This window comes from Tiliqua scincoides, chromosome 8, assembly GCF_035046505.1.
Source record: "Tiliqua scincoides isolate rTilSci1 chromosome 8, rTilSci1.hap2, whole genome shotgun sequence".
NCBI classification, from domain to species: domain Eukaryota; kingdom Metazoa; phylum Chordata; class Lepidosauria; order Squamata; family Scincidae; genus Tiliqua; species Tiliqua scincoides.
In genome coordinates, this window is record NC_089828.1 from 27,518,360 (window position 1) to 27,544,089 (window position 25,730).

General features: G+C 46.2%; 1 protein-coding gene across 1 annotated transcript; it reads right to left on the reverse strand.

Annotated features, from left to right (window-relative positions):
* Positions 1-2,845: 2,845 nt before the first annotated feature.
* Positions 2,846-25,730, reverse strand: LIPC (lipase C, hepatic type). Its single transcript, XM_066635518.1, has 9 exons — positions 25,551-25,730; positions 24,235-24,450; positions 22,996-23,175; positions 19,902-20,019; positions 14,521-14,754; positions 12,686-12,928; positions 6,369-6,489; positions 4,808-5,023; positions 2,846-3,107 (listed from the first exon to the last, which is right to left on the reverse strand). The coding sequence occupies exons 1-9, from the start codon at positions 25,728-25,730 to the stop codon at positions 2,996-2,998; spliced, it is 1,620 nt and encodes a 539-aa protein (XP_066491615.1). The 3' UTR covers positions 2,846-2,995.

A 25,730-nucleotide genomic window follows, 5' to 3' on the forward strand; every position in this document is an offset into this window, starting at 1 on the left:
ATCCGAAGTGTCTGTCCTGTTCAGATGCTCTGGAAGCATAGATTGTCATGTCCTTTTGCCTTTTACATCACATTTTCTCCCTGGAAACCTTGTCCTAGGTGAATAATATGGCATTGAATTTGGGCTTCCTGGACAGCTTGTTTTCTGAAAGAATTGCCACATTTTTAGCATAATGTATATTTTGGAGGCTTCCCCCCCAAAGATATGGCAGATGGCTAAATTGCTATGTTCACAACTGAAAATGGTTGCTTAAAAGCATTTTGCTGTCACTCTTGGGAGAACCATCCCAGGAAAGCAGAAACTCATGGATGTTAGACAGGTGTAGGGAGAAATTAGGTGGATTACAACAGGAAGTGTTGACTACACCTCCAGTGGGCTAATCCAGGGCTTTTCAAACTGGGGAGTTGTGACGCCCCAGCCTGTGGGCCCTGTCCTCTGCTCCCTTAAGGGGTGGGGCAGCCAGGAGGCAGGGAGGAGAGAGGGGCACAATCCCCAGGATCGTGCCGTTCAGGGGGCTGCAGGGGCTTAGCTGTAGTTATCAGAGCCTCTTGCAGCCAGTGATGCGGGGAGCCCTGTGAAACCGTTGCACTAAACTAGCACGATTGCTCCACTTTCACTTTTGCAGCTTCGGGGAGCCCTGCAGACGCTCATGCAGGGCTCCCCTCATCCACAGGAGGCTGCAGGAGGCTCTGGAAAGTACAGCCAAGCCCCTGCAGCCCCCCAGGATCGCGCCACTGCCCTGCCCCTGCTGCCTCCCCCCACCCCTGCAAAGACTTACAACGGTTTTCAAACTCCTGGGCTAATCCAATGATTTCCAAACTGTGGATCTGTGGCCTACCAGTGGTTTGTGACCCAATTTTTGGTGGGTTGCAAAACTGGCAAGGCAGATTAGGCCATGTGCATCGAGGGTTAAAAAAAACCCTGCTAGTTTGGGGGGGAGCACTGCTGCTCAATCACAATTTAAGCAAGCTGCTATTTGGGGGGTGGGGCCACTGCTGCCCAATCACCATTATAGCCATAAAGACTTAAGCAGGTGGTTAAACGAAACTTTTTGAGGAGTGGGTCCTGATGCTACAAAGTTTGGGAACCGCTAGGCTAGACAAATCTTGAGCCACAATCCTATGCACACTTTGGATCTGTTAAATTCAGTGGAACTTACTTCTGAGTAGATGTGACTAGATTGCATTGTTGGTCATATCTCTAGCACCTGCCCTAAGCCTGGTTCCAATATTGGAGCACTACACTCTTCTTGTACAGAGTTGCATGTAAAAAACCGTATAGACATGAATCTTTGCATGTTGAAATGATCAGAAGAGAAACTGCCATGTGGGAGCTTTCTCTGAGCTTCTAAAGTTCATTTGCAAGATCTGTTTCTCAGACCTTGTGGGACATGATAGAAAGACATGGAAGAACAGGAAATTAATACTGTAATAGCTGTTTGGGCTTTGTAAGGTAGTTGATGCTAGAACCGTGGGCATTAACCAGCCATGTCTTTCTACTTCATAAAATGGCTTAAATATATCTGAATGGGTTATATGTACTGATGTCATTACCAAATTATCTGGGAAATTTTTGCTAACCCTCATGACTCGCCTTGCATTTCAAATGCCTTAAAACTGAATTAATGTAATGTGACTACATCGGTTGCATGCTGTCAAGTGTATTTTTATTGTTATCTTGGGATTCTGGACTATATCCAGGTGACAGATGTATATGGCAAAATACTTCCCATATCATATGTCTGAGCCATATGGAAGAACAAAAAATTGATTTTTAATTTTGGCAGAAATAGAGCTCCTTGGGAAGGGCTGGAATGCAAAGGCAGAGTCCATGCTGTGCATGCAGAAGGTCCCAGATTTAATCCCTGGCATCTCCAGGTAGGACTGGGAAAGATCCCTGCTTGAAACACTAGAAAGCTGCTGCCAGTCAGACAGTACAAGCTAGATGGACGGATGGTCTGGTTCAGTGTTGGGCAATTTTCTGTGTTTATTGGGAACCGAGAGATGAACATGAAGCCTCAGCCTGGTCGCAGAGCCCTGATGGAACAGCCACCCCAGATGGTCCCAAATCCAATCTCTGACAGTATCTCCAGGTAGGGCTAAGAGACTTAACTGAAACACTGCAACTGGTTCTGGGGGTGGGGTGGGGACTTTCACTGAAGTCAAGCAGAGCTTCCCCTCCCCCCCAGGGAATGTGGGAAGCTACTTTATACCGAATTAGACCATTGGCCTGTTCAGCTCGGTATTGTCGGTGGTAATTGGCAGCCGCTCCCCAGGAATTCAGGCTCACGGGTCTTTCTCAGCCCTACCTGGAGATGATGGAGTGATCAAACCTGAGACTTTCTGCATGTAATGCATGGCCTGTAGCACCAGACTATGGTCCCTTGGGTGGAAAGGAGGGAGAATAACTACAGGAAACCCTATTAATAATATCAGTAATAATAATTTGGCTATTGTTTCATTTCTAAAAACACTCAAGCATATTAGCATGCTTAAAAATGTGCTCAGTGTAACAGTTTGACCTTGCTGTTTAAATGTCTTTCTGGACACATTAACAGCACTTTTTCCTTGGGAGCCTTTTACAACCTCAGTTACACAGTGTATTATGTGCTCCCTTAGCACTAAAAGGCAGAGAGAGATCCTACAATCTCCCCCAGTTCTTATACCAACATGATTGAGCACCTATGGAAACATCAGCTCGCCAAACTAGGATTTCACAAGAGTCAGCCAACGCCCAGGCATTTCATGTTGAATGACAACCCTTTATTAAATGAGCTGATAATGAAAAACACTGTTTCTGTAACCATCTATACCACGTGAGTATTTTTTAAAGTCTATTTAACAGTTAATTTCACACTTTGATTTATTCTTTATCTTTTTAGTTAAACCTGGACATATGCATTCTGTTGTACTGCTTGATCCAATGTGGTTTTTATGTGCTTTTCCTTGTATATGCAATGCTTGAGGGGCAGCTCCAGTCTTCTGGGGTTCTTGGCTTATCTGTATGCTCTCCTCTGCCTTTGGGAGCTGATTTCACATCTCACGTACATTTTCTCCTGGCCTGGGTAGAGGTGCAAATCGTCAACAATTTGAGAGCAGAAAGTCATTCTAGGTAGAAAAGTGAGAAAAAAGAAAAATATCTGAAATCTTTCTGCCTGTGAGTGATGTGCAGGATTAGAAATCCACAGTGTAAAAACAGCAGAATGCAGAAACTCAAGATCTCCTCCCTTTTCCTGGATTCAAAAAACAAGAGAAGGGAGTAGAAGAGGAAGTGTGGCGCAGAGGAGAGTAGCGGGCTAGAGCATCTCCTACACACTACCCAACACTCTTCTGTTCCCATCTTGTTTTTGAATCCAGGGAAAGGGAGGAAGAGGAGTGGCAGAGGTGGGCAGTGCATATGCATGGTTGTAATGTTCCTGCTAACCATAAAATAGAATAATGTTTCTAATCAGAAGACCTACTCTGCCACCGATCTGTTTTATCATAGCACATATTCTCAATGATGAACATGGAGAATAAAATCGCCAAACCATCATGCTGGTGATAAAAACAGATTTTGTTTTTTTAAAAAGCACAACAATAAATGCAGCAGGCACTGCAACAAATGCAAGGCAAAAATGACCCAGCCACTGCTAAAAGCTGTGTTGTAGTAGTAATAGTTGGCAAAAGCCATCCCACACCTTCAACAACAGGCTAGCAGGATCATTTGGGTAGGTTCTAAATATTGGAAAGCTCATTCTGTCAATGCTAGATGTGGTCAGCAGCTTCTTGCCAAATGCTGTAACACTTTCTGGTCCGGAAATGACTTTAGAGCTTCTCCCTTAGATGTGTCAGATGGTTTTTAATGTTGAACAACAAGCTGATTCAGAGTTTCTGCACACAGGAAGTGGAGCAATCTCGGGAGGGCTTTCTGCCTAATACATGGCTCCCTGTACACATATGATTTTTATGCAATTACAGAAAATGCAGAACTCGGTGTGGTGTGCCAAGCTTGGTCACTGCAGCTGTCAAAAAGAGAATAGTTGTTTCCGGCACAAGCAGAGGGATTGCTCTGTAGGAGCCCCAGTAGAGACTGCTTTAGTAGGGTTGGGCTGCTCAGGAGGCCAACTGAAGCAGTTGCATCAGGTGGAGGACAGGTAGGAATGTTCAGTACCTCCTTCAACCTGCCTGCCTGCCTCTGCTGCTGCTCCTCCCACCCTCTGGGTTCAAATAGGAAGGAGAGAACAGAGGGAAGGAGGAGTGGCTAGAGCAGTGGCAATCCTGGCCCCTATGCTGCCTGGGACCAGGACCACAGAATGCTGTCCCCTCCCCCACTGGGGAGCCCACTTGAATGCCCACTTCCAGTTTTCGCTGACAACCAGAAGTGATGTTTAAGACCCTTAGAAAGCCTTTCGAGGGCCAAGGAGGCTTCCCCCCATGGTGTGCCACTGAACTAGAGAACCTACACCATTCTTTTCTCTTCTGCTCTTTTCCCATCTCCCTTTCTGAATCCAGAGAACAGAGGAGGAGGAGCAAGAGAACAAGGGGCAGAGGTGGCTGATGCACCACTAGCTTAAATGGGTGGTGGCATTAGATGAATTGCCAGACTGCCAGAGGTCTAGGGCTGGCCTTGAACCTTAGATGCACTGACATTCAGCATAGCAGTGAGTAAATGGATATTCTATGAAGTATTTTGTAACCTCAACTACTGCTGCCTGCACAACACAAGTGGAATGGAATAGGTTGTGGCTACCCCTAATCACCCAGACTCCACCTGGGCTGTTACTGGTGTAGAAGCAGTCATCTGGCAGTCCTATCCTCACACTTACTTTTCTTGCGTTTCTCCTGCCTTGACTCGTATCGACTTGACAATGAGTCCTGGTGGGCCTTTTGTCGACCCCTTGATGATGGTTTGAACGGTGTTCCAGATGTTTTTCCAAATTGCAATGCCTTCCCATTTCAGTTGGATCATCATCAGCTCACCAATATCAATTTCCAGTGGGACGAGAAAAGTATAGGTCTTATTTATAGTAGTGCCTTCAACTCTGGGAAGGCAAAAAAAAAAACCCAATTACTGAAAAGTCTGCTGGAATTCAATATAACCCATGTATGCAGCTTATAGCTCCTGTTCTCAGCAAGAATGTCCAAGAGAAACCGGATAGAAGAGCAGTGGAACTGGGATACAAAAACTGAGTGTAGAAAGTATATGGTAAGAATATCTGCAGGAAGGTCTTAAGTTCTTGGGAAGCTGTAAAGAAAGTTCCTGACACTGTGCTCCATGTGAAGGAAGGGAAGTCTTGAGAAAATGAACACAAAAGCCCCGGAGATAAATGGGGATGGACCATCTTACCAACAGAATTCTCGAACAAGAAATGAAAGCATGCAAGGGTCATGTGATGCCAAGAAGGGCAAACTCCTGCCATACAAAAGCCAGCAGCCACAACCAATCTCTCTGGGCTGGTTACAAAAAAACAAACAAAAAAAACCCCAGCAGGACTGGTTCATTCATAGGTTGACTTGAGGTGGTGGTTTAGCAGGGAATACCTTTCTCTACCCACCTGCCTTCATCATTTCTCCTTCCTTCTCTGGCATTGAAAATGGAGAGACAAAGATGTATGGAGAAGAAAGCGATAGGCTAGGGCAGGGGTGTCAAACATAAGGCCCGCTAGCCAAATATGGCCCACAGAAGCTTTTTATCTGGCCCATGTGATAACTGGGCTCTCCCATATCTTAAAAATATGATCAAGATTTGTGTATTTTCTCTTGTCATTTGCAGTTAATGAGTTCTTACATGAGAACGAAGTGCTTATTTCTGATAATCTGCTTAATGGCATCACCTCTTACGTAATGAAGTCACTTCTGGCCCTCAGCTGGCACCATGAATGCCATTCAGCCCATAGAACGAAATGGGTTTGAAAATCCCTGGGCTAGAGTGTCTGATGCTCTAGTTCACCCCACCTCCACAATTCTACTCTGGTCCCCCTTTTTGAAATACAGGGATTGGGGAGAAGAAAAAATGGCTCTTGTGCCACTGGGAAAGAAAGGGGCGGCAGCTAGTATACCAACTCAGGTGCTAAGGGGCCAGTTCTGAGGGCCCAAGAATATTTTTTAAAAAGCCCTGCTGGATCAGACCAAAGGGTTATCTATCTAGTCCAGCATCCTATTTCACACCAGAGCCAATCAGACGTTTCTGGGAAGTCCATGTGCAAAAGGATGAAGGTGTGCCCCTTTCCTGCCATTGCTGCCCTGCAGCTGGTCCTCAGGGTCGTTCTCTCTCTGAACCTGGAATCTTATTTGCTTACATGGCCCAGAAATGTAGGTAATACACACTGTGAGGTAAAGGAAGCAAGCCTTGGATCCACACATGCTGTTGAGGCATCTGATACTCACAAAGTAATATAGAGGTTTTCAACATGGTCTTTGCTGCCTGTCAGAGAGAGGGTGAATGTTGGGTCAATCTGCTTCTCTTGAAACTCATTAATGAAATAGATCTTGAACTGATAATGGTAAACTGTGGAGAGAAGGAAATAGTGAGCTGAGATGTGAGCAGGCAATTCACACACTGTTCTCTTCCCACTAAAATGGTAAATTGCACATGAAAGTGAGCTTAAATTCCTTGCTGAGAACCAGGGTTGTCTTGTTCATGAGGCTAACTGAGGTGATCACTTCAGGCACCAAAGTGGTGGTGGCAATGGCCACTGCCAGGCTGCCTCCACTGTTCCTGCTCTCTGGATTCAAAAGGAAGAGGGAAAAGGAGCAGAAGAAAAGTGTGGGTGAGAGGAGAGTGGTGGGCTAGAGCGACTCTGAACTTATCCAACACTCTAGCCCTCCATTCTCTTCTCCTTCATACTTCCACTCTACTTCCCTCTTCCTTTTCCTATCCAGTAAGAGCGGTAGAGGCAATGACTAACACACTGCTTGGTAAGAGGAGAACAGCATTTAGTGTGCTTATAACAAAAACAACAACAACTTTATTTTTACCCTGCCTTTCTCCCCAAAGGGACTCAAGGCGGCTTACAACAGGTTAAAACAGATTAAAAACAGATAAAAGCATATTAACACATATCATAAAAACAGTAGTCAGATAAAAAGTAGTAAAAAGGTAAAAGAGCATAGAGCAGCAAGTCATAAAAGAATCAGGTCTGTAAAAAATTAAAAGATGTTGAAAAGATGTTAAAAAGGCCTCGCCAAAAAGTCTCAAGAGAGGGAACCATTCTTAAGTCAAGGGGAAGGGAATTCCATAGTGTTGGTGCCACTACTGAGAAGGTCCTATTTCTAGCCGCTGCCCCACGTACCTCCCTAGGCGGCAGCACTTCTCTAAGAGGACGAGCCGGATTGTATGGAAGTAGGCGATAGAGATACCCTGGCTCAGAGCATTCTCATTCCACGTGCCCTAAGCTTGGTTCATCATAAAATAATTCCACTGGTTTACTTTGTCTAGCTGGTGGACGGAACCTTCTTCCTACCTCTTGGACTCTGTGCCATTTTGCCAGTACAGGTTGAAATTCATTAATTTGTGTGGGTTTCGTTCCAAGCACTCACTTGGATGGCAAAAAATGCACTATAGCAAATCAATTTAAAAAACAAGGTTTCTTTGCTCCGGTGATTTAAAAACAGCCTTGCTGTCCTTTATGATGTAAGATAAGTCAGTAAGAAGATAATCCATCAATCAGTCGTCCACTTCACTCAGGCCCTTCCTTCACCAATGCAAAGTGATCACCTTTTTTCACATGCTCAGGGGGAAGGGAGGGGTCTGCTGGAGAGAGAAGGATTGAAGGATTGTAAGCCAGCTGCCCCCCCCCACCTCTCATTAAGGAGGCTATTGTTAAAGGACTCTTCAGTTTTTTAAACTGATTTTAAAGGAGTGCATTTTCCCCTTCTCCCGGGATCAGCACATTCCTTCCCATTTGCAGGGGCCATTCGTGTTGAGTCAAATTTGTGTATAAAAAATCAATGTATAAGTAGGCTGGACCTGTACCCCTAAAAATATTGCCAATTCCAGTGCTACCTGAATGAACTTTTAAGCCATAGCTTCCCACGTTCCAGGTGGAGCAAAGGAAAAGATTGGGAGAAAGACAAATCCTATTGACTTGGTAACAACTCTAGCTTTTGTGAAACTAGCCAGGCAGACAGTTCAGCTCTGTAATCTGATGAAGACCAAGAATAGCCATAGCAAGAGGTTGACAGGAGATAAAAATGAAAATCTAACAATTTTCAGGGCACAGATGTAAAAACAGTGGGATCACAGCAGCAAATTTCCAAACTTCTCAGATTTTCAAATCTAAGAAAATAAAAAGGGCTTTGTCTGGTGCTGAAAAAGTCAGCGTAGGCATTAGACAGGCTCCACCCCGAGAGAATACTTCACCTCAATTGAGGTCCTGCCTTCCATTGCCACCCACTTCCCCTCAGAAAGCAGAGATACCCAGAGAAAGGCCCCTGGTAACAAGTGCAGTTAATAAGAAGTGGATATGGACAAAGACATTCTTTCAAGTACCCAGGTCCCAAGCTCTGTGAAACTTTAAAGATAAGTATCAGTACTTTGAATTGTGCCAGACTGGAGGCACTGAAAGTCTTTTAAGTATGAACAAGATACGATCCCATCGCCTATTTCTAGATAGTCTTGCAGCTACAGTTTCCAAACAGACATCATGGCCAGTTCCATGTATAATGGATTGCAGCAGTTTAACTTGAAGGACGCTGGAGTATAGAACACTGTGACTATGCTATCACTGGCCAGGAAAGGGGGGGGGTTGCACCTGGTGTACCAATTTCAGCTGGTAAATGGTGTTCCATGCCACTGATGCCATCTGGACCTCCACTGGCAAATCTGGTCTTTTAGGGGGAAGTGCAACCTCATCCAGAAGAGGTTCAATATCACCTTCCTAGATGGATGAGCTACCCACAAACATTACACCTCCATCTTCGTACTGAGTTTCCATTTACTGGTTGCCATTCAGCCCCTTACTGATCTCAGATGAGGTTTCTTTACTTCCACTGCCAACACTGGAAGGAGAAGGAGAGATGTGTGTCATCTGTGCGATGGCACCTCACTCCAGATCCGTGGATGATCTCACTTGGGAGATCACAGTAGAAGGATAGAGGAAAAGATGGAACTTCACTACAAGATGCCCTCTCCCTGGAGGAGGTACAATAAAACAGCAGTTTTAACTTAAATGGTGATGTGCCCAGGGCCAGCCAAAAACCTCCTTATGTCTGGCATGCCAAATGCTGCCCCACCCTACCTGGTGAAGTTCCAGTCTCTGATCTTCCCTCTCCCTGAATTGGAAGAGGGAAATTGAGTGTAAGAGGAAGTGTGGAGGAGAGGAGAATGGTGGACTAAAGTGTCTCTGTCACACCAGCCCACCACTTTCCTATCCTCCACACTTCTGTTTCATTTCCCTCCTCCTTTCCCAATCCAGGAAAATAGGAGGAACAACAACAATGGAGGTGACTGAGCAGGCAGAGGTGGGCGTCCCCCACCAAACTGCTGCCTGAATTGACTGCCTCAGTCTGCCTTATGGATGAGCTGGACCTGGACACGCCAATAAAATGAGGGCCAAACTGGCCTCCAGGGGATGGAATTTTGGAGTCTAAGCACCATAACTCAGTGTTTCTCAATCTGTGGGTCAGGACCCACTAGGTGGGTCAAGAGCCAATTTCAGGTGGGTCCCCATTCATTTCAATATTTTATTTTTAATCTGTTAGGCTTGATGCTACCATGGTGTGTGACTGCATCTAGGGAAATGTTACAGACCTGTACTTTTAACAAACTACTATGTATATTCTTTTCACAATGATAGTAAATGGGAGTTACTCCTGGGTAAGTGTGGGTAGGATTGCAGCCTAGATAATTAAAAATGTTCCTGCTTAATGATGTCATTTCCGGTCATGACATTACTTCCAGTGGGTCCTGACACATTCTCATTCTAAAAAGTGGGTCCCAGTGCTAAATATGTGAAAACCACTGCCATAACTGAAAAGGCTGTGTCCAACATTCCAAGTTTTGGAACTTGGAACATGGAGGAGAGCCTCCGTTGATGACCTCAGCAGACAGGCAGGTTTGTATGGTTGATGGTGGCCCTTCAAATATTTTGATCCCAAGTCTATTAGGGCTTGGAAGGCATGACTTAAAGCTCAATCCCAACCAACTTTGCAGCACTGAGGTAAGGCAATGAAGCTCCAAGGTAAGGAAAACCTAGAATATTATGGAAGAGTCAGGCTGCAATCCTATCCACACTTACCTGGGGGTAAGCCCCATTGACTATAATGTGACTTGCTTCTGAATAGACATACCTAGGACTGAGTTGTCAGCCTGGTATTCCCTTACCTTGAGGAGACCTCCATGACTGCCACGCAATTGCAAGATGTAGTATGTGCCCCATTGGCATAGCTGTGTCAGTGCTGAAAAATTGGTTGGGATTTGGGCCTTAGCCCTTTAAACTGGTTCAGAAACTAACTGGAAGTCAATGCAGATTGACCAACAGTGGCATCACGTGTGCCAAAAGAGAGGCTCCCAGCTGTAATTAATTTTGAGCCTGATGAGGATATTGTGAGGTTCCTGTTCCTTTCAAAGGCACTTGTGGAGCCAAACTGGCCAGCAGATGATGTCTTACACTCCAGCTTCTGGAATCTCTGCTTCCTTTAAGTAATTGAGACATGCACCCATGTCTGAAGTTGTGTGCTGTTTTGTTTTTTTACCCCTATTGGGGTTTCTCACAAGATCTTTGCAACCTTTGGGAGAAAAATCATTCCAAATCATTTGATAGAGTTGGAAATAATAGCAGCACTGTTGGTTTTGTTTTTTTTTTGCCAGCTATTATGAAAGACAACGCTTGTTTTGTGTGTTGACCTTTGAGTATCTGAACATTCTCAGAATGTCTTTGCTTTGAAGAGTGGCACCAGTTCTAGTGCAGTAAATCTGAAAGTCCAGTGGAGGAAGAGCGGGGCTGGGAATCTCTGGGAGCAAATGTGGCATAGGGAGGCCTAAAAGGCCTGCATATAGTGCAGTAGACTGTTCAAATTGCACCTCTCTCTTTCCGCTTCTGTCCCCCTATCCCCAATATGGAGATAACAATACTAACACCTTACAGGGCTGTTGTAAGGATGGGTTGGTTCAAGATCTCCCAGTGCCCAAGGCAGCAACTCTTCCCCATACCTGGCAGGATGCCAGCCACTGCGATTTGGATTGGAAAAGGAAGAGGGAATGGAGCAGAAGTGTGGAGGAGAGTGGTAGGTCAGAACATTGCAACCATTCTATTTCACCACTCTCCTCTCAAAGTCCTCTTTGCTCCATTTCCCTCTTCCTTTTTGGAACCAGGGAGCAGGAGAAGCTGTGGAGGCAAATGGACACATGGAGGTGGGCGCCCCCTCCAAAATGCCACCTGCAATGACCACCTCAATGGCCCTCATGGATCGCTGAACCCTGAGGCTCACCAAGGGAATGAATATGAAGCACTGCAGTCTAGAGTGCTAGTAGTAGTATTAATGCTGTGTAGTATTATTGGTAAGTAACAAAAAAGTGTTCTTCTGGTACCATTATGGTTATATGCCCAGAAATGGAGTACCTCTGGAAGTGCTTCCTCTCATAGGCTCTTCCTTGTTGTTTAAGATCTGCAGATCCAGGCTTGCTTTCTAATCCCTTGTTTGCACAAGTTAGACTGGCTGAGCCAGGAGGGTGAAGCCTTTTCTGTGATGGCCCAGAAACAGAGGAAGCTGCTCCTTGGAAAGTTATGTTAGGCTCAAATCCTAACCAATTTTCCAGCACTAACATCGCTGTGCATAGATGGGGTGTTTGATGCTTCTTGTAGTTGGGGGGCAGCCATAGAGGGTATGTTTGTTCACTTACTTCGGAGCTGCATTGCCCTTGCCTCAGTGCTGGAAAGTTGGTTAGGATTGTGCCCTCAGTTGCTAGACCCCACCACTTAGCTCTGGCCTTCACCCAATCAAACTGTATTTCAGAGAATGTAATTTGCTGAACTTGTGTTCTGGACAGGTTTATTTATTTGTCTGCTTAAGGAATTTATATATTGCTTTTTAAGTAATTTCTTCCAACAATGACAGGATAGATGCCAGGCTGACAGCCCAGTCCTAGGTATGTCTACTCAGAAGCAAGTCACATTATAGTCAATGGGGCTTACTCCCAGGTAAGTGTGGATAGGATTGCAGCCTGACTCTTCCATAATATTCTAGGTTTTCCATAATACTTTATGGTACTTCGTTGATTTTTTTTTTAGAAGACTATCATGAAAAGAACATATATGCATTTATCCTTGATGTGTTGTTTGCATGGTATGTTCGTCTGAATAAAATGTTCCCTGGGCCCAATTGGCTTGAAATTCCTATCCTGAAGCAGTTGGCAGTGATGCCATTGCCAGGTGCCTTACCAGTGCTGCTCATCCTGGTGAGTAGGGGGGCTGCGGGTTTGGGGGGCCCTGGAAAAATGTTCTGAACTGGGTCTCACAGCTCCTGCCCTGCCCCTTGGAGTAGTTCTTTCTGTTGTACCCGGCCTGTCAACCAAAAGGAAGGACTTCCAAGATGTAAAGTACGTCCAACCCTTGAACCCCTGAGAACGGAAACATGTTCTGTTCAAAAGCTCCTTTCTATAGTAAAGAAGGAGTTTAAAAAATATAAATTAAAATACAACACATTGAAAGTTGTGCAGGTTCCACAATGCCCTCTGCTTTTAGTGCCTGGCTCTGCTAACCAACCTTTGAAAGGCATGGTGTGCCTCGTCTTCATGAAGAGCTGCCTGCTGCTGGGCACACTCTGCTTCCGGATATGGTAGCCCAGAGTGTTACACCGGTTCCCCTTGCAATTGAGGCACTGCCCTTTGTCAAACGCCTGCATGTCCTTGCACCAGTAGCCTGTGATCTGCTTATCGCTGTGTCGCAGTGAGTCGATAAACAAATGAACCGACCTTTCGTGGGCGCATTTCACAGTCTGAGCGAGGCCTGCAGAAAAAAACAGAAGGGTGAAAATGGCTACAGGGTTGATAGAACTGAGGGCCCAAGCCTATGACTTTCCAGTGCCAATGCAGCTGTGCCAATGGAGTGTCCGCTGCATGCTGTGGTGGCGGTGGGGGGCAGTCACAGAAGCCTCCTCAAGGTCAGCTAAAGCATCTGGCACCCAGGGGCACGAAAATATTTAACACCCCAATACCCCTCATTACACTTCCCCCAGTTTTAACACCCCCGCATATGACATCTTGGAGGCCCTTCTGAGGCCCGGGGTACCATGCCTTGAGGGGGTGTCTTAGAGGCCTCTGAAAGGCACTTCTGGTTTTCAGTGAAAACCAGATGTTACACAACTACTCAAGGTAAGGAAACAAATGTTCCCTTATCTCGGGGCTGTGTTGTGGCTGAAGCAGCACTGGATAGTTGGATAGCCCCTGAAAGAGAACAAGGTTCCTTGGGGGAGCTGTTTCTAGGGTGAACAGCTCCCAGCCTCTTTCTGGACATAACTCTCAGTTCAATAAAGCTTTTGTTTTCTGAAGTCTTCTCTTCCAACGGAAAGAGAAATTTGTGGTTTTCAAGCCTTAAAGAGCACAAAGGGCTGCTCTAGGCATCAGGTCAAAATAGGAACAAGAGCTCTGGGGGAGGGACAGTGGACTGTACAGTACTGACTGAAGACCTCCTGGCGCAGGAGATAGCACATGAAATACTATCCTTTACCGGGCAGTGTGCCAACTGCTACACTGCTCCTTCCTCTTGAATTCACTGGCACCTGCCATGTTGCTCTGCTCTCCTCCAGTTCCTCTCTTCTCCTCCTGGGACAAAAGAGCCCACACCCATGGGGCACTCTCCCTATGCTTTGAAATGTGCATGCACAAGCCCACTGCTCCCTCATGGTGCCTGGGAACAGAGCAGCAAATCCTCCTTCAGGTCGCCCCTCACCACTAGGGTGGCAACAGTGAGGGAAGATTCATTCTTGTCCATTGCCTGTTTTCTAGTTAGCTTACTTAACTTTCCAAAGGTGAGGCTTATGGGGGGGGGGCAGAGGAAGCAGGCAGCAGCAGCGGTGTAACTACAGGGGGGGAGTAAGGTAAGTACTGCAGGTTATGCAACGTGCCATGTAAGCAGCCCGTCCCACTCACCGTCAGAGTGGGACAGCTCTGATGATGAGTAGGAGGGGCCTCTTAGCACACAGCGACACCTGCAGTACTTACTGTGCTGCCCCCTTTAGCTCTGCCACTGGGTGGCAGTAGTGGGCCACGCTGTCTTTGCCTGACACTATTTAACAATTGCAGATGCCTCAGCTCCTGATGTAGTATCGTGTGCAGGACACCTGGGAATTGTAAATGGCACTGGGGGAAGAAGACAGAGCACTACCGACTCTTCTCTGCCCCAATGGGTCAGTTAGCATCCCCATGGATCCTGGCTGTAGTAGCAGTGGATGCTTCCTGCCTGCTTGGTCTGCCGCAGGTGTGGGCCCCTGACACATGCCCCACAAGGCCTCCCCCCACCAGGAACCACCCCTGCCCTATGACGCTCTTAATCAAGCTTCATGCAATGCCTCCTTTTCCAGTAGCTCTGCCCGTTCTTACCAGTGATCCCGTACTGTACAATGTGATCGTAGACATGCATGATGTAGCAGCCAGGCTGAAAACTGCCCCCGTTGGGGTAGAAGTCAAAGTGAGCCACGGGCTGCTTGATTCCGACACTGAGGCCCATTTGCTGTTGGGTAAATGTATGAATTGCGTCTACAAAGTCGGCATCGTCCGGTGATAAACGGTCTGTTGGGGACATGCCTTCAAAGAGAGGGCCAGCAGGATCGAGACCTGTAGGGAAGGCAAGTCATGGGTTGTGCAAGAGACTGCTCCTCATGGCTACATGTACTTATTGCTGTTTTCAAAAAAGATCATTTTCCTCTTCCTTCACAAATCCTGAGAGTGGGAGGAGGAGGAGCAGTGGCAACAGCAGTAATTCTACTCTTCAAGCCCTGCTGAAAGGAACGGGAACTCTTCAGAGCACTTGGGTCTCCCTTGAAGACCACCTCAACCTTGACCATTGTCTCATATTTGCAATATAACATCATGATTCTCAGCATTTGCAGTGGTGTAGTTAATGAACATGTAGCCCAGTGCAGAGCTCAAAAGGATGCCCCGGAAGTGAAGTCATAACCCGAAGTGACATCACGCCGGCCTTTTAAAAAAGTGCAGGTTGGGGGAGGGAACCTGCCTCCTCCCCCTGGCAGCAGTTCATCACCCACTTGATCTGCCACCTCCCCCCAGCCAGTGGCATAGCTAAGGCATCTATCTGCAACCTGGGATCAAAGAAGATTTTGTAGCCACCCCTCCATGACAAAATCAAATTTAATTAAGTAAATAAATAAAAAGTGTGCCCCTTATTGGTTAGAGACACTGTGCTGGGATGAAGAGAGCCTGTTATTCTCTCCCTGCTAAATATAAGAGGAGCACCACTTGAAAAAGTGCCTCTTTACCAGTTAGCAGGAGTAGCTGTATTATGGTACATGGAAATGAGAGCTGATTCATATTAACACCTTATTGATTCCATGCTGTATCATAATATCTCATTGGCTCTCAGAACAATCAGTCTCATAGGTCGGTTTTGAGTTAAAGAAATCCACTTTTTGTTCCTTAAGGCAGTTGTGTTTTTGTTTTCTGGTTAATTGGCCATAACATTTGATAGAATACAGATATTCTAATGTGGTTTGTTTCATTGCATTCCGCATTAAATTACCTTTCCAGTGATATATAACATGATGGTATTATTTGTACATACCAAGATTTTCACAATTTTGACCACTAGTGTCAAGCTCAGCTGGTTGACCCCTGAAACCTGTTACCCAGTGCGACTGCTGCCATCTACACCCTCTGCACCATCGCTATGCCACTGAGCATTTGATTACTGGTCTCTCCTGATTCTTCTGTGGAACTCCTTGCCACAGGATGCGGTGATGGCATCAGGCCCAGATGCCTTTAAAAGGGAATTGGATAGATTTCTGGAGGAAATGTCCAGCTCAGGTTACTTGATAGATATATGCCATCTCCTGGTTTTAGGAGTAGGCTTCCTCAGAATCCCAGGTGGAAGGGATTGGCAACATGATACAGGTGTCTTGTTGTCTTGTGTACTCCTGAGGCATCTGTTGGGCAATACAGGAAGTTGGACAAATGGGCCTCCAGTGGGATTCTTCTTATGTTCTGGCTCTTGGTGTACTATAAAAAAATGCTATGTGTCCATCACATTATGCTTTTATCTTATCTATAGTTTCCCACTGTCTTTTTCTTCCACCACTTTGTCCTTAGCAGTCTTCCTTTGTCAAGTTTTCAGAAGGGGTCACCGTGACACATAAGGTGGTGATGTGGCCAGACACTGTACAGTAGTGTAAAACTGAGTCCAAAGAGAGAATTTAAGACCTTTTGAGCTTTTGCTGGTTTGAGTTTCTGCTGCAGAATTGCCACTTTGAGTACCGTTTTCATTCTATTTTGTTGTTGTCAGGTTTTTGTTTTATGGATTTTTTAAAAAAGTAAATTGCCTCCAGCATTTATGTGATGAAAATTATTCTTGAATAAAAGTATATTAAATAATTAGACTTATTAATGTAAAAGTATATTACTTATAATTAATCATATACTGTATTTATAAATTAATACTATAATAAATAATTATAATACTATAGTTATAGAGTTATACAATATAAAAGTATATGAAATAAGTAAATAGAAAAGGACTAGATAGGCATAGGACCTATGGAGATATGGGTTTACATGGGTCCACGCTGCCAGGGCTGACCCATCCGTGTGGCTGACTAAGGGCCCAATCCCATCCAATTTTCCAGTGCTGCTGCAGCTGTGCCAGTGGGGCATGCACTGCATCCTGTGGTGGGCAGGGTGTCACAGAGGCCTCCTCAAGGTATGGGAACATTTGTTCCCTGACCTCAGGGTTGCATTGGGGTTGCACCAGTGGTGAAATGTTGGATAGGATTGGGCCCTAAGGTGGCAGACTGGTGGTGGTGGACTGCAGCTTGTCTTCGCTGGTACTGCTCTTCCTGCTCCTGAATTCAATAAAGAAGAAGGGAAACGGAGCAGAAGAGGAAGTGGGGAGGAGAGAGGGATGGGCTGGAATGCTGAAGAGTTTTGGCAACACTCTAGTCCAGTGATTTTCAACCTTTTTCGTCTCACAGCGTGCAAACAAGATACTAAAATTGTCAAGGCTCACCATCAGTTTTTTGACAAGGCACAACATGCTGTTGGTGGAGGGCTCATATCCTCCAATGGCCCTATTAATAAATGACCCTCCCCCAAACTCCCACAGCACACCTGCAGACCATTCGTGGCACACCAGTGTGCCACGGCACAGTGGTTGAAAATGGATGCTCTAGGCCACCACTTTCCTCTCCTTCACACTTCCCCTTTGTTCTGTTCGCATCTTCCTTTTTGAATCCAGGGAAGAAGAGGAGGAGGGCAAAGGAGGCAGAAGTTGGTAGGTCACTGTGTAAGGGTGGGCAGCATTTGCCATGCCAGCTCAGGCTCTAGGAGGTCCTGGAGTGGCCTTGTCGACTGTTCTGAGCAAAACCAATCAAGGTATATGTCCTTTTGCAAAAGATCTCCCTTGGATTTCGAAGTGATGGGTGTGATAAGCAGTATGGAGAATGCCTTCTTAAGCTAATAATTCTTAGCATTTGCATTATTGTATCATATACAGTACTGTAGTGCTTTCTGAATATAGAAATGTTTGAATGTTCACATGACTGACAACTATCCTTTAAGGCAAGCAGTAGGTCCCAAACTTTTTAGCTTCAGGACCCAACTAAAAATAGTTTCATTTTATCAGTTGCTCAAGCCTCTGTGGCTATAATGGTGATTGGGCAGCAGTCCCCCCCCCCCCCCCCGTAGCAGGTTGTTAACCCTTGATGCACACAGCCTAATCTGCCGTGTCAGTTTCGTGATCCACCAAAAATTGGGGCTTGACCCACTGGTGGGCCACAGACTCACAGCTTGGGAACGACTTCTTTCAGGTAAACAAGTATTATTATCTACATATTGCAGTTGGGGCTGAGAGGGAACAATTTGTCCAAAGCTACCTAGTGAGTTCATGGCAGAGGCCTGATTCAGAGCAGGGAAATGCTGATTCAGAGCTCAGTCAGTATGCCCGTTCTATTTTCTCTATGAATGCTATTTCAGAATTGCTGGAACATCTTCAAATTCTGTCTTCAGATGATGGGTTTCCATTCAGATGTTATCTCCTAAAGGGAAGGGCCTTCAAGCTTCCTGCTAGAACATTGGCTCACCCACAGATCTTTCTATCTGGCACGGCAGATTTAATGCTGCTGTTCCCTTTTACTCATCAGGCCCTAACTGGAAACAAGTGCAAATGTTTTCATCTCCTTTATTGCAAGCATAGCCTGTGCTGTTGCTCAGCGAGGGCCCCAGCATCCCCTGAAATCAACGAGAGTTGTGCCAGAAACTTCAGTGAGAATCACAAGGGCTTTAATTAACATGACATGGCACAATAGGAGCAGCTTCAACAAACCACACATCAGAAGGCCAGACAGCCGACATTCAGGGTGCAATTAGTTCTAAGCATCAAGGACCTTTTGCAGCTTCCAAACACAAGCAAACATTGCAAAGAGAAACTGTTTCAGAGATTCTGTCTGGCCTAGAACAAGCACAGCAGGTACAGGAAATGAACTTGTCTTTTCACCAAACACAGATTCTGTGTCTTTAAATAGAAAGCTTGTGCTAGGAAAAGAATAGTCATTGGCGATCTTCTGGCGTGGCAAATATCCTCTGCCTTGGGTGCAACTTTGGATTGGAAAAAGTTTCAGGAAGTTTGCTAACTCACTGAGGCCCCAATCCTAAGTGCTGTCGCAAACGTGCCATAAAGCACATTTGCAAAGACCTAGTGCCGGCACAGTGCCAGCTGACTCTGGGCTAGCATGAATCACTGGTGCTCCACCACATGGTGGTCGTGCAGACTGCCAGGCAGTGGAGAGGTAGGTGGGGGCATGGGGGGAGTTGGGGAGGAGGCGTTCTGGGGTGGGGGGAGGCAGGGAAGGAAGAGGAGCAGGAAGGAGGTTGGACCGGATCCTGAACTTCCATGTTGGGTCTGCCACCTGACACGGAGGCTCTTGATTCTACTGTGACCCAAGGATTGCCGTAGAATTGAGTAGCTCCATTCTGGGGCTACTAGCCTTACCTGGAGAAAAGAGACGTAAGTCCCCTTCTCCCAGGGGGCCACTGGCACTGTCCAGTTACTGCTTAGGATGCAGTGACAGCCATTTTCAGCACAGTGGCAGCGCTGTGCTCCAGGCAGCATAGGACTGGGCTGTGAGGCAGGTGATTTACAGCCCAATCCTATCCATCCCTCCCCCCCAATGCAGCAGTGCCAAAATGACTACTGCTGCATCCTATGATGGAGGCAGAGCAGTTATGAAGGTCCCCTGTGGGTAAGGAAACAATTGTTCTCTTACTCAGGAGTAAGCCTCCACAGAATGGGGAGGGGGGTCTACTTGATCCTAGCTAAATAGTTGTTGCAGGTCTGTGTGAACCCGCACTATGGGATCAGGTCTAGGAACAGAGTTATGATTCTGCAGCTGCTGCCGCTACAAAAACTGCCCCTTCCTGGACCCAATCCACAACCCACCCTTTTGAGTGTTTGACCTGCTGGTTTCTTAGTCTAAGGCTGAAATCCAATAAACACTTACCTGGGAGGAATTCCCATTGAGTTTGGTGGGGCTTACTTCTGAGTTGAAATGCACAGGATTATGATGTTAAGTATTTTAAAACTGACTTTGTTTTAAATAGTGTTTTTTGGTTGTTGTTTCATTGTATAGTATTGTGTTTTGATTATGAGTTTATTGTCAGCTGCCTTGGAGCCCTTTCAGGACCAAAAGCAAGGTAATGAATGAGACCTTGTTGAGTAATACTATGAAAACAAGACAATGGATGATTTTTTTAATTACCTGTAATTCTTCCAATCTTCTTTCGACCCCTAATGTAACTTCCAGCAAAGCCTGACACGTGAGCACCCAGGCTGTATCCAATCAGGTGAGCATTGCTTCTGGAAAACTGAACTGATTCCTGGGGACAAAAGAAAAGAGGGACACTGGTTAAAAAAATATGGATGTGTGTTGTAGGACTAGGCTATGGCTGGCCCCAAACATTTGGGGGTCTGAGACATCCAAATGGCACTCACCCCTTTCCCCACTGATGAACATGGGACACAATTCTTCAGGAAGTTCACTTGCACAAGCCCCATTGAAATGAACAGGAGGTGCTCAAGAGCAGTTGAAGGTGCTCAAGAGCATTCTTCATCACCTATGTATCTCAGCCCTTCCTTCAAGAAGCTTGGCTTCCCTCCTCCCCTAGTTTATCCTCACAACAAACCCTGTGAGAAAGTCATCCAGTATGTTTCACAGCTGCACAGGGATTTGAATCTGGTCTAAGTTTAGCACTCAAATTATTCCATGACAGTGGATCATGCACAGTTGCTCTGATTTGTCTACCTTCCATTCTGCCAGGTGGATTAGCACCCAACATCTGCCTGAAGTCGCTGTTTCAGTTTGCCTTGTGATAAGGCTGCCTCTGGACTTGGAATAAGTATAAACATTGCTTTTGCAGTTCTTCTACCACACAACACATTAATTTGCCTCTTTCAGTTGAATTTTTTTTTAATATTGGCACTGACTGAGAAAAGCTCACAGAAGACCATACGAGCCCTGCCAGTTCAGATCAGAGGGTTCTGTTTCCAACAGTGGTGTGCCAGGAAGCCCACAAGCAGGGCGTGAAGATGAAGGCCGACCCCTGTTGCTTGTCTCGCATCACCTGGTTCTCAAAGGTGGACTGCCTCTGAAGGTGGAAAGGTATCTTAAGACATTTAGGGCATAATCCTAACCAGGTCTACTCAGAAGTAAGTCATACTGTGTTCAATGGGACTTACTCCCAGGAAAGTGAGGTTAGGATTGCAGCCTTAGCTTTCTTAAGAAAGGCCCTATTGAGTCATACCAAAAGGTCCATATACTTAGCCAGAGACCTGTGCAGAGCCAACAAGTCAGACAGAAAGGCAAAAGTTATCCTCAACCGTTTACTCCCCCTCCCCCCCCGTAACTAGTGTTTAGTGGCAAACCTGTCTCTGAATATGGAGGCTCTATTTAGCCATCATGGTTAACAGCCACTCTCCTTGATACATTTGTCTAAGACTTTTTCAAAAGCCATCTAATTCAGTGGCCATTACCAAATCCTGGGGCAGTGAATTCAGTTGATTAATGAAGCATAATCTGTCTTTTGCTTTGCTCAAAATCTGTGGAGCGGAAATTGCAGATTGGACAGCTGAGCTACATGCGAAATACTGCAAAAATTGTGTCATTTAGGGTGCAATCCAAGCCCACTTTGGGCCTTAGGGTGCAATCCAAAGGTGCAGTTGGGCCGGCGCAAGTCGCAGCATTGTCACGAAAGTGCCGTAAAGCACTTTTGCGCCAACGCAGCTGCACTTCAGCCGGTGCGAGAGATTGTGCCGGCCTCCCTGTGCCAATGCGGGCTCAGCCTGCTCAGAGATCTGGAGGAGGCATGGGGAGGGCGGGGAGGAGGCGGGAGGGAGGCGTTCTGGAGTGGGTGGGGTGGGTGGTGGGCATTCCTGGGGCTGGACAGAGAGTGGGAGGTGGGGCCAGGACTCAGCCGTTATGCCAGATCCTAGCTCCGATCCTGGGCAGCCCAGCACAGTCTGGGCTGCTTGGATTTGAGCTGCTAATTCAGGTGGCGCAGATCCAAGTAGCTCCATTGGGACTGCAGTGGCTCTCCCCAGGATAAGAGTAAAAGTTTCCCCTTGCCTGGGGCGAGCCTCTGGCTGCCTGAAATGTGCGCTGGATACAGTGCAGGCCCAGAGCACGTTAGGATTGTGCTGCACTTCCTCCAAGAGAAGAGGATGCTTTCCCCTTGTGAAAATTAGCATTTACCCCTATCAACGGTTGGCCTTTCCCTGAGACACTGACGTCGGACAAACTCTCTGCCCCCACCCTTCTGATCTGAAATGTAAAATTGCACCTGCTTCTTGACTTGGTTGTATGATACTGTGTAGATGCTAACTGCAAGCCTGTGGGGGCAGAATTGGCCTCAGGCTCATCACTCTTCCTAATCAATACTGCATATGCTATACTTTACTCAGAGGAAAAAATGCTGCAGAATCTCTCTCTTATCTAGGCTGCGAATGCGCTCTGTCCTGTGGGGTGTTGGGAAGATAGTATTGTTTCACGGCCCTCGCTTCCCAGAAGTTCGGAGAGATATTTTTCCTTATGCGAATTCAAGGTGACTTTTGCAAAGACGTTATTGACAAACTGTCATGTCCGACCACTGCCTTATTTGGATTACCCCCAACTGCTAGCCCCAGTATGTATGGGGGAGGGGGCCAGCAGACTTCAACAAACAACCTGTCAGGCCTCGGTCAGAGACCAGCATGGGGGGTGGGTACAGATTAATTTCTGGAGCCAACAGGATTCTGGGGATGGGAAGGCAGAGGTTGCTAAAGTCAGGCCAGGCGTGGCATCATGGGTCAGCCATCACTAGAGGCTAAAAACATAAAAACAGTTTTATTTTTTTGTCAATTTCTGTGTTTTCCGAAGTTAGAAGTGCAGGAAGCTGTTATGTGTTTTTATTTCATTATCACTGTTTTCTGCCACCTCTAGCCATCACACACACCACCACCGCCATCACCAGTCTCAGCCCAGCTGAGTGTGCCCTGCATTTCCATCTGATCTTACATTGTGCTGTGGTTACTATTCCATGGATATTGTACCCCGGTATAGTGTTTACACAGGCACATGCCTCAAAGCCCGTTCCCACAGGCAGATGCATGCTGAAATTTTGACCCTCACCCACTACACTTATGACTTGTAGAGATGAATGCTAGACTCAGGGTGAGATTGTCAGATTCCTTTACAAACCAGGCCATAGACACAAGTGACTGATGTAGGACACATTCACCAGTAGCATAGCTGAGAGTTGGGGGAGGGAGCACAAAAACCAAACCCCAATACAGTTCACTCCCTCTTGGAGTGTACTTACCTCCAACCATTCTAGGAAACGAGCAATTCCTTGACCAATCTCACGCGTATTCCGAACCGCAATTGCGTAGTGCGCATGAGCAAGGGCAAGCCAGTCGGCGATGATCACATTGGTTTGGGTGAGGTGGGTTTTCAGGGCTTCGGCCAGCTTTAAAATCCAACCTTCCAAGCGTCCATCCACCTATAGACATGGGAGAACGGTTTGATTCATCTGCAGCTAAATTTCACAAAAAAGCTCCTGCTGAGCAATATCATAAGGATTGCTTAGAGTTGACCATCCCATTCTGCATGGTCCTTGCACACTCCAAGTTATGTGCCTGTGATGATGACCACCCCATAATGGCTAGTTCCCCTCATGTGTTCTTGGGAGGGAAGATGTTTTATGCTTTTGAAATCTGTACACTTTTGAAATTGTAAAATGCGGATATTTAATCATTTCAGAAAAATAGCATGCACATTGGGGGGGGGGGGGAGTTCTCCAGCACACAGCCCCTGAAATGGTATAATCTGCATGATAGCCCTGTCATTCATTTCCATATGCCTCCTACAGAAGAACTTCTCTCTTGATTGTGCCTTGTGCATTTTAAAAACATAGCTAATTAACTGCATGGAAGTTTCTTCTTTTAGGCCTCATGCTGATTTTTCAGGCTGGTCAGGGCTGGTTCCCATACTCCTTTTAAAAAAAGACTGGAGGCTGAATTTGTTTTTTAACTGAATGAAATGTATGAATATGACAAATACATGTTTGGTAATGCATTTAACTGTCACAGATACACCCTCCAGAGAGCCAGAATTACTTGCCGTTTCATGCTGAGTGTACCCTTGGTGGTCACCCTAGTTCTGCAGCAGTGTAATATATTGAATGACCTTTGGATTGTGTCTGTCTGCTTCTTTTCCCCCAAGAGCCTGCCTGCTGGTCTCAACAGCTGGGTCCAAAGGCACAGGCAACTACATTCTGGACCAGTTACAATTTTCAGGCACTTTCTGAAAGGTAGGCCCATATACAATGCATTGTGGCTCAAGCCCCCTTCTCCAGAATCTGATATAATGACCCAAATGCTTCTCCCTTTCAGAGGTTGGTGATCGTGCAAATCTACTGCCTCAGGGAACCACTTCAGTCAACCAATTGGATGGGCCAGCTGTGGTTGCAGGAGACTTCAGCAGCCAGAACTTAAGACCTAAGTGGACCTCAGCAGACTCCCTATGAGATGAACCCCAAAAGTAGCATGAATGGCATTACCGACCATCCGTGGATTATCATCACCAAAGGAAAAGAGGCATTGAAACTGCATTTCTCAAGAGTGGCCAGCTGGTTGGATTCAATCAGGCAGCCTTCCTCTGCTGTATTTGAGTAGAGCAGAAATTTGATCTCAGAGTGGTGGCGATCGGTCTTCCTTCGAACTGGCTGCAGTTGTGACCCCAGCGGTCCTGAAAAGAGATGGTTCCAATGTAGTTGCTAAAACGATTCACAGACTGATTTAAGTTCATTTTGTGAGTGTCCTGCTAAAATGCTGGGAGTCTACATGGCTCCTATTTTTGGAGGGGAAGCCTTTTAATGGCTATTAACCATGATGGCTAGGAGGAACCCCCATGTTCAGAGGTAGTCTTCCTCTGAATACTAGTTGGAAGGCTATTGCCATCCTGTCCTCCTTGTAGGCTTCCCAGAGGCAGGGCCTGCTTTAAGCCAATTGTACCAATTGTTCCAAATTGGGCCCCATGCCTAAGAGAGCCCGTGCTAGTCTAGTCTAGTCTTGTATGCAATTTTATATGAAAATGTGCTTAGATCCATTTGGCCCATTAGCTTACATGCACTTCTTAAGTGCACCTTTTGATTGCTTTCCATTCTACCACAGAGATATAAAGTTTATAATGCATTTTATTTATATCTCTAAGATTCTACAGACCTTGACTGTGAAGTGGGGGCCCTGCAAAAAATGTTGTTTGTTGGGTCCCGCCGCTCCTAAGACTGCCCCTGCCCAGATGCATCTGCTTGGCTCCTGTGGGAAGCGGGATGCTGGACCAAATGGACCCAGTGTGCACGCATGGCGCTCCCCTGCAGCTTGCCCCCTTCCATCCCTTCGATTTACTAGGCAGGCGCACCAGGAGGACTCTTCGTACATGGCAAACACAAAACACATTTAGCAACCTCCGCAGAGTATTTTTCATTATATTGATTGATTAATGGGATTTTCTAATCATGTGCACAAGTGCTAGGGTTTAGAGTTGCCAATTTTATCCGAGAAGAGCTTTGAGAGCTGGTGATTCAGCAGTTAGTGAGCAGGTGAGTTCCCCCCCCCCCCCGCCCAATATAAATATGAAGCAGTGGAGAAAGCTTCACCTGCTGAATTTCTGCATGTTAATGACTTCTCTCCAGCACATAGTTGGGGGTGGGCTACTCAAGATGGGGGTCCAACAAGAGAGAACTTCAGTAACTTCCTTTTGATCTCTCACTTAATGGGACCTAAATGCCAAACACAAACATTGTGAAACATCTGATAAGAATTGCAGGAAGATTAGCAAAGAGGGAGGCCAGAAAGCGGCTTTCAAAAGGATCACTTTGAAGCCCGGCTTGGCGCTGTTTCTCCTGTGAGCATCAGCTTTCATTGGCGATGCAGATACATCTTGCTCAGTGGCTCGAGGTGGTGCAGTCCGTGGTCCAGCTGCCTTCTCCTTAAGGGACAGACATGGATGAGACGTGCCGCCCAACAGCGGGGCGTGACTTGGAATCAGGTGCAT

Excerpts from the sequence above, each read along its gene's own strand:
- LIPC (XM_066635518.1), bottom strand. The coding sequence starts at position 25,730 with ATGCACCTGATTCCAAGTCACGCCCCGCTGTTGGGCGGCACGTCTCAT. Across the intron at positions 14,755-19,901 it reads GAAGATTGGAAGAATTACAG|GTCTCGATCCTGCTGGCCCT; the intron begins GTAATTAAAAAA and ends CCTTCCCTACAG. Across the intron at positions 6,490-12,685 it reads GCACACCATGCCTTTCAAAG|TTTACCATTATCAGTTCAAG; the intron begins GTTGGTTAGCAG and ends TTCTCTCCACAG.